Source organism: Typha latifolia, chromosome 2, assembly GCF_019914945.1.
Source record: "Typha latifolia isolate L0001 chromosome 2, TyphaL0001v2, whole genome shotgun sequence".
NCBI lineage: Eukaryota > Viridiplantae > Streptophyta > Magnoliopsida > Poales > Typhaceae > Typha > Typha latifolia.
The window spans coordinates 1,015,144-1,030,375 of NC_133087.1; the positions used below are offsets into that span (position 1 = coordinate 1,015,144).

Below are 15,232 nucleotides of genomic sequence, written 5' to 3' on the forward strand. Positions count from 1 at the left end.
AGCATATTTCTGTGATAATGTAATATGATAAGTAATGGCTCACAGTATTTAATAACACTATTCGTTTCTTTCTATGACAGTGACAGTGAGATAGTGCTCAGATATATGGGTGCACTCTTAATTTGAATCTTAGCGTTATCAGGATAATTAAGAGATTGTTAAAATAAAATTAGTTAATTATATTTTAACCCCTTCAATCAAAATGTTAATATTATTTCTAATAAAATATCTCATAAAATATTAATGAGAGGAGCTTAATAATGTTTTTAAATAGTTTTGGCACTTTTCTATTGAGAGGGTAAAAATGATGCTGAACTATAGTTGAGGGAGCAAATATAAGTAACCCAAGAAAAGATTATATGGGCCTGGATTTGTCCATGCAAGCCCAATAGCGGCCCACATCTTTCAGGACTCCCCAGTGGCAGTGGCAGTGCCATCGGTCACGTTGTTCCACCGTGGCCGTGGGTAGCTTCCATCATAATACGGTGGGTTCCATCGCGTGTGCTCCAGCTCATCAAGAAGAAGAAAAAAAAAAACGCATCAACCGGAAACCCTAGCATAAACCATTCTCTCTATAAATACGGCTCGAAGGCGCCTTCGCCTCTCTCTCAGTTATTACGTAGACACGTAGTCTTGCCCAAGAGTGCTCCTCCACCTCCTCCCGATCCACCTCCGTCGTTGCCACCGTTGGTAAAATCTCTCTTCTCCTCTAACTTATTGATCTACTCTTCAGCTTTTCTTCTTAATCCCACGCAAAAGTTCGATGTTTTTATCTCTTTGTTTGAGGTTTGAAAGATTTTGGGTTTTGTCACAGATCGTAGGTCCTGTAATTGTTAGTGAGTGTTGTAGTATGTGTGGCTGCTCTGTTTTTAGCTGGATCTACTCTGTCTGAAATTATAAGTTTACAAGTAACAGTCTTGGATTGGTTGTTCTGCTGAGTACTTATGGTCACATTAGTTGGAATTGCTAAGATTGGGATTATATTCATATGCGAATGTTCCTTATTAATTGCCCTAAGAAATCTCTCTCCTTCCCTTGATATACTTGTTTTCATTTATTGATATACTTGCTTTTATTTTTATGTCTTAATATCTGACTTTCTCATTGGCATTATTTGCTTGTTTGAATCCTTGCCTCTACTTTCAGCTGCAAGAATTTACATCTAACTTTCTTGATGGCTATGTTCTCGGGGCATATAGCAGTACTATAGAGCAAGGAGTTTTTTTTATGTCCATTGTTTCTTTTTTTAATCGTAACATTGGACCTCCATCTCTTGTACACATTAAAAGATTATTTCTTGAAACCTTGCCTCTTCTTTCAGCTGCAAGAATTTACATCTACTAACTTTCTTGATGGCTATGTTCTCGGGGCATATAGCAATACTATAGAGCAAGGAGTTTTTTTTTTCTACGTCCATTGTTTCTTTTTTAATCTTAACAGTGGACCTCCAGCTCTTGTACACATTAAAAGATTATTTCTTGAAACCTTGCCTCTTCTTTCAGCTGCAAGAATTTACATCTACCAACTTTCTTGATGGCTATGTTCTCGGGGCATATAGCAATACTATAGAGCAAGGAGTTTTTTTTTTCTACGTCCATTGTTTCTTTTTTAATCTTAACAGTGGACCTCCAGCTCTTGTACACATTAAAAGATTATTTCTTGAAACCTTGCCTCTTCTTTCAGCTGCAAGAATTTACATCTACCAACTTTCTTGATGGCTATGTTCTCGGGGCATATAGCAATACTATAGAGCAAGGAGTTTGTTATGTCCATTGTTGTTTTTTTTTTCAATCTTAACATTGGACCTCCAGCTCCTGTACACATTAAAAGATTATATCTTAAAAAAGCATTACAAGTTCCGATTTAGTTCTTGGTATTTGTTTCATTAATCCCAGTTTTTCCTCGTCATGTTGAAGGTATACTTCTAATTCCCATGACTTATGGAAGCTGATATTTTCATGGTTCTACGATATATTGGTTCTTTGAAGTCTTTGATATGCACTTTTATGCCTGAAACATATTCAGGAGTATCACATTTTAGCTTTTTCACTGTCCACAGTAGAATAATTGCTTTCAATTGCAATTTTACCTTACTGTTTTTTAGGTTGTTATTTTGCCTGATCACTAATTCCCATTATTTTAGCTATCATGGGAAAGGAGAAGGTTCACATTAACATTGTGGTCATTGGCCATGTCGACTCTGGCAAGTCTACCACAACTGGGCATCTTATTTACAAGCTTGGTGGCATCGACAAGCGTGTTATTGAAAGATTTGAAAAGGAGGCAGCTGAAATGAATAAGAGGTCATTCAAGTATGCTTGGGTTCTTGACAAACTGAAGGCTGAGCGTGAGCGTGGTATCACAATTGATATTGCTCTCTGGAAGTTTGAGACCACAAAGTACTACTGCACTGTCATCGATGCTCCTGGGCATCGTGACTTCATCAAGAACATGATCACTGGGACTTCTCAGGCCGACTGCGCAGTCCTTATCATAGATTCCACAACCGGTGGTTTTGAAGCAGGTATCTCGAAGGATGGACAGACTCGCGAGCATGCCTTGCTTGCTTTCACTCTTGGTGTCAAGCAGATGATCTGCTGCTGCAACAAGGTAAGAAGTTTGATCAGTAGTGTTTATCTCAACCACATTTATATATTTGTCTATATTTGTGCTTCACTGTTTTACTACTTTGTGTTACATTGTTGTAGATGGATGCTACTACTCCAAAGTACTCAAAGGCTAGGTATGATGAAATTGTCAAGGAAGTGTCCTCGTACCTGAAGAAAGTTGGTTACAACCCTGATAAGATTCCCTTCGTCCCTATTTCGGGGTTTGAGGGTGACAACATGATTGAAAGGTCAACCAATCTTGACTGGTACAAGGGTCCTACACTTCTTGAGGCCCTTGACCTGATCCAGGAGCCTAAGAGGCCCACGGACAAGCCACTTAGACTTCCTCTTCAGGATGTCTACAAGATTGGTGGTATTGGCACTGTGCCGGTTGGCCGAGTTGAAACTGGTGTACTTAAGCCCGGTATGGTTATCACATTTGGTCCCACTGGCCTGACAACTGAAGTCAAGTCTGTGGAGATGCACCATGAGGCCTTGCAGGAGGCCCTCCCTGGTGACAATGTTGGTTTCAATGTTAAGAATGTTGCTGTCAAGGATCTCAAGCGTGGGTTTGTTGCTTCTAACTCAAAGGATGATCCAGCAAAGGAGGCAGCTAGCTTCACTTCTCAAGTCATTATCATGAATCATCCTGGTCAGATTGGCAATGGATATGCACCTGTGCTTGATTGCCACACCTCCCACATTGCAGTCAAGTTTGCTGAGATCCTCACCAAGATTGACAGGAGGTCTGGCAAGGAGCTCGAGAAGGAGCCTAAGTTCCTTAAGAATGGCGATGCTGGTTTTGTTAAGATGATACCAACTAAGCCCATGGTCGTTGAGACCTTCTCCGAATATCCCCCTCTTGGTCGTTTTGCTGTGAGGGACATGCGCCAGACTGTTGCTGTTGGTGTTATCAAGAGTGTTGAGAAGAAAGATCCAACTGGTGCTAAGATCACCAAGGCTGCAGCCAAGAAGAAGTGAGCTATGTTTTTAAGATTCTGGGTGCTAAGATCACCAAGGCTGCAGTCTCTGACTGTTTTTGTGTCTGCAATACTAGTGTTTATAGAGGGAGCAGCCTGCTTCTGCTTTGCTTACTGCTTTCCACCATGCTGTTGGTCTGATCACAGTAGAATGAGTGAACTGAGCAATTTGCCTAAGGTATAGGTGTTCTTCAAGTCTAAAAATTATTTTTGCTTCCAATTTGATGAGTTCTGAGTTTAACGACAATCTCAAAAAAGGTCAAATTTGATGGACATAATTGTGTTTCTTGTTTAGAATCATTCAATTGTTATCATTTTGAGACCGATACATTTTATGTCAGTGTTAGGTTCTCAAACTCTGTTTGATTTAGAATTTTCTTGTGTTTTTTGTGTGCTGGGAGGTGTATTACCTGTTTGTTCATGCTTATCAATATTTTGAAATCATATTGGCTATTCAGCTGCAAGTTTTTCGAAGTAATGATTGCTCTGTTGAAACGAGTGATGTAATATAGAAAATTTACAAATTTGTTTAGGCTTCCCTGCGAAGTTAACCAATATGCCAGGAGCAGTAAGACCGCCATCTTGGCTTATTTGATTCTCTGTTCTAGATCTACAAGTATTGAGGTACAATTCTACCTAATTTGATCAATTGCATTAACTTTTGCTGCAATAGTGCCGAACGACTGTAGAGTTAAACAACACTTGGTTACGAAAGAGACAAAACCCATCAGCATTTGCAATTATACACCAAATCCTGATAGATTAATTGGCTTAACTCTCACTGGTCTTGCCAAGAAAAAGCTTCAGAGCATATATCTTTATACCTGCTAGTACTGCTTCCTTCAAGAAAAGAATTTTACTTTGAAGGGTAAACAACCAATCAAGATATTGGACTCCGAAATATCTAGGCTGAATCAAGGCAGGGATGGAGATGAGACATAGAAAACAGAAAACACCGTTGCTTCTTGAAAAGCTTACTGGATAGTTGTAAATATTAATACACTCTGCATTGATACGTCGAATTGGATATATTATCATCAAAGAAAAACAAAGAATTACCCTGAGCATGAGTATCTCATGTTCCCCTCAGTCTCATCAAATTTAACATAGTGCCGAGTAAAATAAAGAGCAAACATATCATTGACTCACTAGTAAATAGATTCTATTCCAGAAAAAAGAAAGAAAGCTTGGCTACTGCTGACTACTGATAATTTCTCCTACCTATTAGTAAGACTGTAATGCGCATGCTAGCAAGCATTTCCATTTCCATCACAAATCTCGATCAGGTTCCAGCTCTGACTGTGCCACTTTATCTGCCTCATCTAGAACGAAGCTTTTAAGTGATTCAACTTCTCTTGAACCTGAACATTAAGTACAAAACATGCCTCAGCTCTTCATAGTTACCACAATTAATTTGTTCAACTACGAGAAATGTCGAGATGCCCAAAACAACCAAGCTAATCACTAGCTGGATGTGAACCGTTTGCATGAGGTTATGAGCATGAGTTAACATTTGAAATTACAACATGCAAACCAATAATGGCAATAAAAGAACTAAATCCAACAAATGGTTCAGTCATCAAAGGAAATTGTGGAGCAGTATGCTGCTAGTATGAGTTGTATGTTAATCAAAATTACCTTTATACTTTGCAAGTTCTTCACCGTCATAGAATATTTTGAATGTTGGATATGAATGTATGTCCACTTTGGAACATATCGATTTACTTGTGGCACAATCAACTTGTCCAATCTCTATTTCATCTTCGCCTTCCATGGCCTTTCCTAGGTCCTCCCAAAGTGTTCCCAGCTTCTTACTGAAGATCAAAGTGTATATTAGAGATCAAATTAGTTAAGTCACAACTTTGACGTAGAAATAATCTGGAAGATGATTTCTAGAGTCCAGGAAAACAATAACAATGAAGAGATCAGATCCACAAAGAATCTACCAGTGTTTACACCAAGGAACGCAGAATTGCACGAACCACAGGGTGTCCTTCTCCTTTACCTAAGAAAGAAAAAGTTAAAATGCATCAAAAGCTTGCAAATGAAAACATAAACAAAAAACGAAATCATGTCTAAATAATTCATATAGTAAATCTATAGAACCTAAGAACTCTAAAGTACAAAGATGTTGAAAGCTTGCAACTGAATAATATACACAAATAAATCACGTCAACTCTTATCCAATTTTCTTCCATAAAGGAGGATCTTCTATTCCTTTTTTTTTTTTTCCAATTTGCCCATTTGTTTTACGAATCCCCCATTGCTTTTATGGCATAATGTGATACATCCTTTTGTTATTCGAAGCATGCCACATTAAAAAATATATCTCAATAAATACATCTAATCTAGCAATTTAATTACTCGTTCATCTAATTATCATCTTCTAGCACAGCATCAAAAGCATAAAATGGTAAATTAATTCTACATCACCGCGCATTGCCTTCAACGTTTGATATATTTCAGCAAATATTATGCATCACGACTTATCACATCAATTGAAAGTCAACGTAACAGATCTACTTACCAACTTTCGACAAACAATAACTTTTCTACCAAATCAATCGAAATCTTTGTTCAAGAGGAGAACGGAAAGAAAAAGAAAAAGAAAAACAAAGAGATTTCGCAAGGGCGAATACCTTATCCGTGAAAGTTTCTTCTGTGAGGGTTATTACTTCGGCGCTTGTTCTCGAGAAGGCGCTCAAGAGGCCGAGGAGGATGAGGAGGAGAATAGTAGATCGGAAGCGGAGGACGGGATCCATGAGCAGCGCTCAATCCACGACTCCAATGGCGGCGAGGGGCGTAGCGAATCGACTGACTTCAAAATCGAACCCGGTTTTCATTTTTCCTTATATTTTTTCCCTGATCGATTCGAGCTCCATCCTCGTGGCCCAGGTAGGTTGAACAGCATGGGCGGATCTCACCCAATAAAAGCCCAGTTAGCGTTTGTGCTTCATCTGGTACAAGAGCAAGACTTTCCCATCCCAGCCCATAAGAAACAGCACAAATCCCATTGATTTAGGTCTCGTTTGGTTCATCTTAAATGTAAATTACTTACATCTACAATTTTACTTATATTTTATTATTTTAATTATAAAATGTAACGATTACTTTGAATAAGTTTATACAAAAATTTATATTTTATTACCGGCTATGAATAAATATATTAGTACAATTTTATCACACTCTCTCATAAAATTTTATACTTAATTTATCAGTGAGATTAGTGAGTATTTTATTATAAAATATATTTAAGAGAGTCATGACATGATTTCAGTAGGTGAGATTGCAGAATTGAATCCCAAAAGCTTTTGGCATCTCTAATCTATTGGTTTATTATAACATATCACGAATCAAATTTACGAGGTCTACAGCTTTGGGACATTCCAATTATTCTACATATATATATATATATATATAAATATTAAAAAAAAAAAAGGAAAGAAAGAAAAGAAAGGTGAGCGTGCTCCTACGTCAAACCATCATTTCTCCACCAAATTCAGTATCAATAGACAAATCCCACCTTACTTTTAGGCTTTTAGCTAAGGCAACAGCTAAGGAACACCTCACTATCTCTTGTCTCCCTGCCATTCGTCTTCAATCCCACCACTTGCTCTACTAATCCTCCCACCAGCTCAGCTTTCTACACATTGGGCCTATCTCTAATAACTGCGATCGTCCTCAATACCTAACACTTTACCAACTATTCTATTCTTTCCCTCTATAAGACTTCGTTCTTGTGATAGCTTGATAGATAAAGCAACTCAAAGATTAAATTAAAAAAACAAAAAAAAAACTTAATGCCACGTTAAAAGTTATATTTATTACATCTCAGTGCATTATAAAGATTGGAAACGCTCAAAAAGTTAATCTATATCCATGATAATGAAACTTTGACAATGCCACAACCTCCCAGCCGAGTAGTGACAGGCTATCCTTGTCGATCTTCTGGTGGTCCTGCGTGGCATTCAATCTCAAATCCATCGGATAAAAAGGACGGTCTACCTAACCGAGAGTGGATTAGTCGGTGGTTCACCGGGATTAACCACTAATACTACTCAAATAAGTCAATGATTAGCTATTAGCCATCCTCTAATCACTCTCTCTCTCTCTCTCTCGTGGAAGAGATTTTTGCGGTGGAAAATGTTGTGTTGGTACTCGTTTGCTAGGAACCAATAGAAAAGCATCACGTCTCCTAATGTGTCCACCGTTTCAAAATCCAGCATAAAAACCCTGTGCAAAACTGTAAACTTGCAGGGGGTTATGTGCAAAATTTTCTTAAAACTTATAATACTTGGCGAATTTATCCACCCATGTTCGTAACCACGCATCCGATCCTCCACCGACCGACCGGCAACCGCAGGTGCCGCCCACTCACTCCTCGAAGAGTAACCGATACGCAGCCGTTAGGTAGACCCATTATCCGACCACGACGTCCGACGTGGCATTTCGGTAGACGTCGATCTCTGCCTCATTCCCGTTCACGATATCTACGCCGTCCATCCTCTGGGCCCCGTACCGCTCAATAATTAGTACCCAGCTTCCGACGCACGCGATGCTGCGCCACTCTCCTCGCATCGCTTCAGTTTTGGTAGTTTTTCCTATTCCGCGTTGGTAAGTTATTCGTAGATGTCGGCGGCGGCGGCGGCGGCGGGAGGAAGAGGAGGCGGGACGATGACGTGGCAGGATGACCTGAGCAGCCTGGTCGGCGACCCCGGGATCCGGTACTCCGCTGGCGACGGCAACGATAATGAGGCAGCGGCTGTACCGGAGGAGACCTTAAGGGATCAGGTCGAGGGTTTCTTGACGGCGACCGGGGAGATGATGACGGAACTCGGGAAGGGATGCTGGGAAATCGCGAAGCAGGGCTTGGCGGAAGCGGAGGACGCTTACGTCGTCAAGAAGCTTCGGGGGCCGGTGATGGAGGCGGCGGAGAGGCTTAGCTTCCTGAACGAGTACTTACCGGAGGATCGGGATCCAGTGCACGCGTGGTCCGTTGTGATTTGCGTCTTCCTTATCGCGTTTGTAGGTAATGATGCGTATTTTTTTCTGGGTTTTGGCTGGATTTGGTTTGCAATTTTTTGATTTGGAATTGAATAATTGAAGTAGTTGCAAATAAATTGGACCCGAGATTGGGGATGTGGAAAAGGATTGATGGATACGGGACGAGTAAATGAAAGGTTGGTTGAGAACATCGTATGAGCATTATGGAGTGAACTTCGTGGTGGAGATTTCGAGAAATTATTTCTTATTCAAGAATCCGAATTTGCAGTTATGTGGAGATCAATTTGTTACGATATACTATTTTTCAAAATATCCAAGTATGGATTTGGAGTTAACTGCTTTAGCTGATTGTATTTATTTTTCTGCTGTCATTTCATCAATTTAATTTTTTGGGCAAATATTTTCTTATAATACATTAGTCAACAGTGTTGATCTTGTATTTGCTGATTTTGTATTAAGTTCATTAGCTCATGTCTGAATTTTTGGTTAACAATAGGTAGCAGAAGAGTGTGCAATATGAAAGATAATCTTACTGGATAGTTCTGCGTATCTTGTGTGCTATCTTTTCTACTCTGTTGATGAGAATATCTTTGCAGCATTGGCGGTAAGTAGCGGAAGTGAGCCTTCTGTAGTAGAACTGCCGAAGAAGCTGTATATAAGTCCTCCTAGTGCCAATCGAATCCGACTTCCTGATGGAAGACATCTGGCATATCAGGAGCAAGGCGTCCCACCTGAGAGTGCTAGATTTTCTCTGATTGCCCCACATTCTTTTCTTTCATCTCGAATAGCAGGTAAGAATGGTTGGTGCCCTGCAGTTTTGTGCCTGAGATCCTTTACAAGTGGTTGTGCCTGTTTGTGTCAATATAATCCACTCTTTCTCTGATACAGGAATACCTGGCATTAAAGCATCATTGCTGGAGGAATTTGGTGTCCGATTGGTTACTTACGATCTTCCTGGTTTTGGTGAAAGTGATCCGCATCCTGGCAGAAACCTCAACTCATCTGCTTTTGATATGCTTCATTTGGCGAATGATTTGGTTATCATGGACAAATTCTGGGTTATTGGTTATTCCGGTGGGGGCATGCATGCATGGGCAGCTGTCCGTTATATTCCTGAGAGACTGGCAGGTACTCTCTCTTTGCCACAATATTGCCTCCTGCATCTTGTAATTATCTAAGCTGGCTTTTAGCAATTTCTGAAATTTCTTGGAGCAATGCACTCTTTATGACTACTGCCTCTAAAGTTGAGTTCTGATAAAATCTTCTTGGTTATTCTGGTTTAATAGATATAATTTGATTTGCATTAGTGCCTCTTTATAGCTAATATAACTTAACGATTTATACCTTCAAAGAAATAGTGTTAATAAAAGTATACTAGTTAATGTGCAGGGTAGATACGAACACTCATTGTAATAGGTGGAAGCCAAGGTAGAAAGATGATTTGCAAACATATGTGGTTACAAGCTGCTATTCCAAAATTTATAATATGTCTGTCAAAATATGAATTTTTTCCTGTTGTTTTAAATACATTTCAGGTGTAGCAATGTTTGCTCCAGCTGCCAATCCATATGACTCTATCATGACCAAGGAAGAGAGACACAAAACCTGGGAAAAGTGGAGCACAAAAAGGAAATTTATGTATGTCTTAGCGCGGAGATTTCCGTCAATTCTTCCTTACTTTTATCGGCGAAGCTTTCTCTCTGGAAAACAAGGTCGGCCTGAGAGTTGGTTATCTTTGTCTTTAGGGAAGAAGGTATGTGTAACTTTACCTGTATTGTTGCCAACATCCTTGCTTATGTAGTATATATTTAAAGAATCCTTAGCATTTACATTTGTTCAGATTATCTGAAGGATGTTGCAGTGGGATTCACATTAGTCTGCTGTCTGACCTTATTGAAATAGCACATTAGATTTTCAATTTGACTTGAAATTACAAGATGTCATCCTCCAGATTATAGGTCTATGTTTATGGCAACGTCATAACATATCTTCCATTGCTGTCCCTAAATAGTGCGTTGATGCCTGAGAACTCCAACAACACACCTTTTTTCCCTATAAAAGGCATATTCATATCTCCGGCATGTCTCGAAATGAATGTGGGTGATTACTTAATTCTTGCAGCTTATTATCAAGTCCATTTGTTACAGTTCTATAAGTTCAAAATTGCGAATATGCAAGAATTGGTGGTTCTATTGAACTTATGTGCAAGTAGTTCATTTTAACTGTCGGCTATCGTACTAGGATAAACTTGTATTTCCTGGCTGCTTTTCAGTCATAACATAATGGTGCAATCCTAAACTTCACATTGTATTCTATAGGACAAATCTTTAGTTGAGGAGCCCATGTTCAAGGAGTTCTGGGAGAAGGATGTCGGAGAATCGGTTCGGCAGGGGGATGTAAAACCATTTTTGGAGGAAGCTGTGCTACAAGTATCTGACTGGGGATTTAGCCTCTCTGACATTCAAGTGCAAAAACAGCAAGAGGGTAAAGGCCTTCTTCGATGGCTGAGGTCCATATACAGTCAGATTGAACGTGAATGGGCAGGCTTTCTTGGTCCAATACATATATGGCAGGTTTGTATGTGTTTCTCTCAGTTGTATTTCCTTGCGCACACATAGGCCTGCTTTTCAGCTTTCCAGATGTAGAGATCTCTTTCATTTTGAGAAAATATTTCCCATATCAAAATGTCTAAAAATGTCTTGGATCTTGACTTAGTACTCCACATCTCTTTTATTTCAATGTGATGGCCTTCTGGTACATGAGACTCCCACCAATTTGGAGTCTAGAGAGGGATAGATGATGGCCAATATGTGTCATAATCTATTCAAATTCCATAGTCAAGCCTTTGGATTGAGAAGATAAGCAAATATTTTTGTCCGTGCTGCATTTTTAGTTCATGTTATGGAATGTGAATAGAACGTTGTCCTTGAGGTTTTTTTCCTCCTTTATTCAACTACCGTACTTGTAGAGGATAAAAAGATTAAGCAAAAAATACTGACTTGCGGTTATATGTGCAAATCTGTATTTTAAGCAGGGTATGGATGATCGAGTAGTGCCGCCATCAATGACTGAATTTGTGAGGAGGGTAGTTCCAGGAGCCACGGTACACAGACTGCTTGGTGAAGGCCATTTCTCATACTTCTGTTTCTGTGATGAGTGCCATAGGCAGATATTCTCTACCCTTTTTGGCATTCCTCGAGGGCCTCTCCACGCAGCTTCGGAGGTGGATGAATCATCACCAGAAGAGTGTTCTGAAGAAACATCACAGTATAACTCTACTGAGCAGGAATGAGACATACCTAAACTTTTTTAGTTTGCATCATCTATTAGGTGGGTAAATGTGCAGATACCACAGTAATTTTATGCTAACCAATTTTCCACGTCAAGCTAGTCTTCATTTCTGATCTTGGTGGGTCCGTCTGAATGAGATGTGTTGTGACTGCTGGAGTAGATCAAAGGTCTCACACTTCTGAATGTTTCATAGTCACTGTGCTGTGGCGGAGGAGCTTCAACAGATGTTGTGGTTAGGGCTTAAAACTTAAAAGAGGCACACTCAAATGTGTGTTATAGAATGTAGTAATCAATGAGCTACCAATTCAAATGGCCATGAATTCAAGATGCCTCCAGATAGTGTCTGTGAGACATGCACTGCATGCAAGCTGCAATGCGTTAACAGGAATATGATTAGCTCGTTTAGTCCTCCAATTTTCTATTTTAACAGTCTATAACTTTTTTTTTTCCTTTTCACTGTCAAACTAATAAATGTTTTCCTCTGGGTAAATAAAGCTTTTGCAGGGAGCCTACATTCTGTTCTGTCTCTAGTGCTATTCAAGGTTTTTCTTGTTTTCCTTTTGCAGTGTTACATCACACGTTACACGTTATTCAAACATTTTATTGTCTCATTTGACAGTGCATTTGCCCTGAAAATCATGAAAAAATAACCGTATACGAACAAGTTTTTGCATCAAAATCGTTTGCTCAGTTGGCATCTCATTTGGAGACGAAAAAGTCGTTATCTGACAAATAATGTAACACTAGTGCGACTAGCACAACTTTACTTTCAAGTGCAGTCGACCTTGAATCCAGTGAGGCTGTAAGCCAAAATGCTCAAATGATAAACCTAACAACATTCTCTGTGCAGCTGACACCAATTTATTGACCACAATAGACATGAAAGCAATTATTCTAGATATGTACGTCGACTGCTGCAGCTGCCAAAACCTGCAACAGCACACTCCTTGTTCAGTTTTCATCTGCTTAAAGAAAGTGTTATACATTGCCAAGATATCTCCACTTCAATGATCACAAATTTTTGAAAGCAGGGTTCTGAACTTGCTTCTGCGGTGTTAGTCTTGCCAGTAGAGCCTTGTTGTGGCAGTGCGCAACATCGACGAAATAAAAATTACCATCAGCAGAAAATGTCACAAATGGCCGATTGGTCTCTGGTGGCCTTACATCGGAGAACTTGATTGTCTTATAAATAGGTGTGGCCAACCATGACATTAGCTCAACCTTGAAGCTATCTGACCCTGGCTGCCACTTGAGTTTGTGAATATATGGGCTCACAAACCAGTGTAAAACTGCAGTGGTGGAAGCACTAAAGAAAATGAGAGTAGATGCCACAGCTCCCTTGAGGATCACATTCATGTCAGGCGAAGTCATGAATGTAATGACAGGTCCAAGAGACACGGAGAGGCAACAAGTGGAAAGGGATAATAGCTTTACTTTTTTAATGGTTGATGATATTGGTCCTTGATACAAAACTCCAATATCTTTGCCATCCTTTTCGTTCTCCCCAGTTCTAGGTCCAATGCCAATCTTGTTGTTGCCTACTTCAGATCTTGCTGTGGCTTGAGAAAACAACCTTTTCTGAGCGGATGTACATATAGCTGATTGGAAGCCATCAGCTTTTATTGGACATGCAGGATTGAAAGTTGAATAGTGCATCCATCTCCGATGCCTGGAAGCCTGAAAATCTGGTTGACAGCTAAAGAAAAACAATCATATATCTGTTTTGCAGTTTAATCGACTGAATGATATGAAACATTAAGTTAAAAGATTGTGTTTCTCTGAACGTAAATTATACTGCAGCAATGAAGCAAACAAGAGAAATTTTGTGAGAGTTGTCTATCTCTTGAAAAGTACATGCCAAATTGCCAATGCATCATACTGAAAGAAATTAGGATCAATCATATTATATAGTGCTCAATTATTAATATTAGTTTTAATAAATATATTCAATCGTATTATGTCTTGAATAATATTTCTATTTGAAAATTGCTATATCTTTAATAAATTAGGTTATTTACAAATAATATAAAAATAAGACTCTAATGCAGGCTTTAATACATATATTCAAATCAAAGACCAAAAATTAATGTGGCGAAGACCAAAAAATATCTTAAATTTTTAATTAAAAATATGCCAAAGACGTGCCAACGTGTGCCGACCGAGGATTGGCACATCTCATGCCGATCAGGATATTGTTCTCAAATCCAGGCTAAGGAACAAGTTTCCATCCACACATGCAAAATATGACCATATTCTTGAAGGTTCTCAATATATTGACCAGAAAAACCCTTATAATTTCCTGCTACTCTGAGAAATGTTTGTCTCAACTAGCAATCTAGTATATTGAATGTCAAGCCTATGGTAGTGACAACTATACAGCCACATCAATTTTCTCCCTGTGCAAAATAGCTACTATCAAGTACCAAGTATATATCCTTTGCAAGTTGGCAAATAACACAAACGGATCATGTTTGTTTCATACAATATCTTTTCTAAGCTCTCATCACAGTTCTCAAAACCTTTATCTCCATTAAAGCTGCAAAACATTGTACTCAGGAAGCATATGATTTTATCTTTTACAAAGTGCAATCTTGAGTCTATTATAAGCTCCATAGCATGGGCAGGCTCGAAATTAGGTTGATCAAGGTCAAATTGCTTGCCGAAAGCTCCATAATGACGATCCTTAGAAAAATGAGTAAAATGGTTGGCAACATTTCTAGGTTATCAAATTTCTTTTTCTTTTTTACTTTCCAGTCACATAAAGCTTTGGCTAGATTGAAAAATGCTACTTACAAGCTGCTGAAGCTCTTCAGTGTTCCCAAAAATAACGAATTAAAGAACGGTATGTTAGTATCAGGCGACAAGTCACAAGAGGTTGAGAAAGAGATCTACCCTTCAACCCTCCTAAGTTACAAAAGTCCTTCAAAGGTTTGTCCTTTAAGTCAAATTCCTCAGCGAAATGAAAAAAGGAGTGCGACTAAAATCCAGTACATCTAATACACTGAGGTCAAACTAGAAGAGGGATAGAGAGAGCGGAACCTGGAAGGAGGCTTGCCATGGAATCCGATGGCCGCGGCGTTGGTAGCGATCGGAGAAGGAGTAGGCGGCGATAGAGAGACGCGGATCTCCTAGTCGCCATTTCGGGACCCGAATCGGAGCTTCTCCACTCTCCTCGGCGGCCCTAATACCTCTCAAGCTAACGGCATTGCGAAAAAGGGACCAAAGGGTTCAACGTGACGGCCGCGATAACGGGGGGTATATCCCTACTCGTATCATGACCGCGCCGTTGGGATAGGTTGACGGCCTTTATGCCTCAAAATATTTTTCTGTTATCATTTTCTTTATATT

The 15,232-nt window shown here is 39.4% G+C and overlaps 4 protein-coding genes across 4 annotated transcripts; 2 read left to right on the forward strand and 2 right to left on the reverse strand.

Moving 5' to 3' along the window:
• Positions 1–506: 506 nt before the first annotated feature.
• LOC140781808 (elongation factor 1-alpha) lies at positions 507–4,063 on the forward strand. Its single transcript, XM_073128045.1, has 3 exons — positions 507–690; positions 2,144–2,610; positions 2,709–4,063. Exons 2-3 carry the CDS (start codon positions 2,149–2,151, stop codon positions 3,588–3,590), a joined length of 1,344 nt encoding a protein of 447 aa, XP_072984146.1. The 5' UTR covers positions 507–690; positions 2,144–2,148; the 3' UTR covers positions 3,591–4,063.
• Positions 4,064–4,598: 535 nt separating this feature from the next.
• Positions 4,599–6,630, reverse strand: LOC140781809 (protein disulfide isomerase-like 5-1). Its single transcript, XM_073128046.1, has 4 exons — positions 6,229–6,630; positions 5,536–5,594; positions 5,228–5,403; positions 4,599–4,950 (listed from the first exon to the last, which is right to left on the reverse strand). The coding sequence occupies exons 1-4, from the start codon at positions 6,349–6,351 to the stop codon at positions 4,859–4,861; spliced, it is 450 nt and encodes a 149-aa protein (XP_072984147.1). The 5' UTR covers positions 6,352–6,630; the 3' UTR covers positions 4,599–4,858.
• A 1,212-nt stretch (positions 6,631–7,842) lies between these two features.
• Positions 7,843–12,406, forward strand: LOC140782744 (uncharacterized). The gene is made up of 6 exons (XM_073129488.1): positions 7,843–8,618; positions 9,190–9,384; positions 9,482–9,721; positions 10,129–10,346; positions 10,912–11,166; positions 11,628–12,406. Exons 1-6 carry the CDS (start codon positions 8,219–8,221, stop codon positions 11,883–11,885), a joined length of 1,566 nt encoding a protein of 521 aa, XP_072985589.1. The 5' UTR covers positions 7,843–8,218; the 3' UTR covers positions 11,886–12,406.
• Positions 12,407–12,549: 143 nt separating this feature from the next.
• On the reverse strand, positions 12,550–15,161 carry LOC140782745 (uncharacterized). Its single transcript, XM_073129489.1, has 2 exons — positions 14,924–15,161; positions 12,550–13,569 (listed from the first exon to the last, which is right to left on the reverse strand). The coding sequence occupies exons 1-2, from the start codon at positions 15,021–15,023 to the stop codon at positions 12,896–12,898; spliced, it is 774 nt and encodes a 257-aa protein (XP_072985590.1). The 5' UTR covers positions 15,024–15,161; the 3' UTR covers positions 12,550–12,895.
• Between the last annotated feature and the right edge of the window lie 71 nt (positions 15,162–15,232).

Coding starts and splice junctions, on each gene's coding strand:
- LOC140781808 (XM_073128045.1), top strand. CDS start 2,149: ATGGGAAAGGAGAAGGTTCACATTAACATTGTGGTCATTGGCCATGTC. Junction 2,611..2,708: donor TGATCTGCTGCTGCAACAAG/GTAAGAAGTTTG, acceptor ACATTGTTGTAG/ATGGATGCTACTACTCCAAA.
- LOC140781809 (XM_073128046.1), bottom strand. CDS start 6,351: ATGGATCCCGTCCTCCGCTTCCGATCTACTATTCTCCTCCTCATCCTC. Junction 5,404..5,535: donor GTTCCTTGGTGTAAACACTG/GTAGATTCTTTG, acceptor TTTGATCTTCAG/TAAGAAGCTGGGAACACTTT. Junction 4,951..5,227: donor AGAACTTGCAAAGTATAAAG/GTAATTTTGATT, acceptor CTTAATGTTCAG/GTTCAAGAGAAGTTGAATCA.
- LOC140782744 (XM_073129488.1), top strand. CDS start 8,219: ATGTCGGCGGCGGCGGCGGCGGCGGGAGGAAGAGGAGGCGGGACGATG. Junction 10,347..10,911: donor CTTTGTCTTTAGGGAAGAAG/GTATGTGTAACT, acceptor TGTATTCTATAG/GACAAATCTTTAGTTGAGGA. Junction 11,167..11,627: donor GTCCAATACATATATGGCAG/GTTTGTATGTGT, acceptor TATTTTAAGCAG/GGTATGGATGATCGAGTAGT.
- LOC140782745 (XM_073129489.1), bottom strand. CDS start 15,023: ATGGCGACTAGGAGATCCGCGTCTCTCTATCGCCGCCTACTCCTTCTC. Junction 13,570..14,923: donor CATGGCAAGCCTCCTTCCAG/GTTCCGCTCTCT, acceptor GCTGTCAACCAG/ATTTTCAGGCTTCCAGGCAT.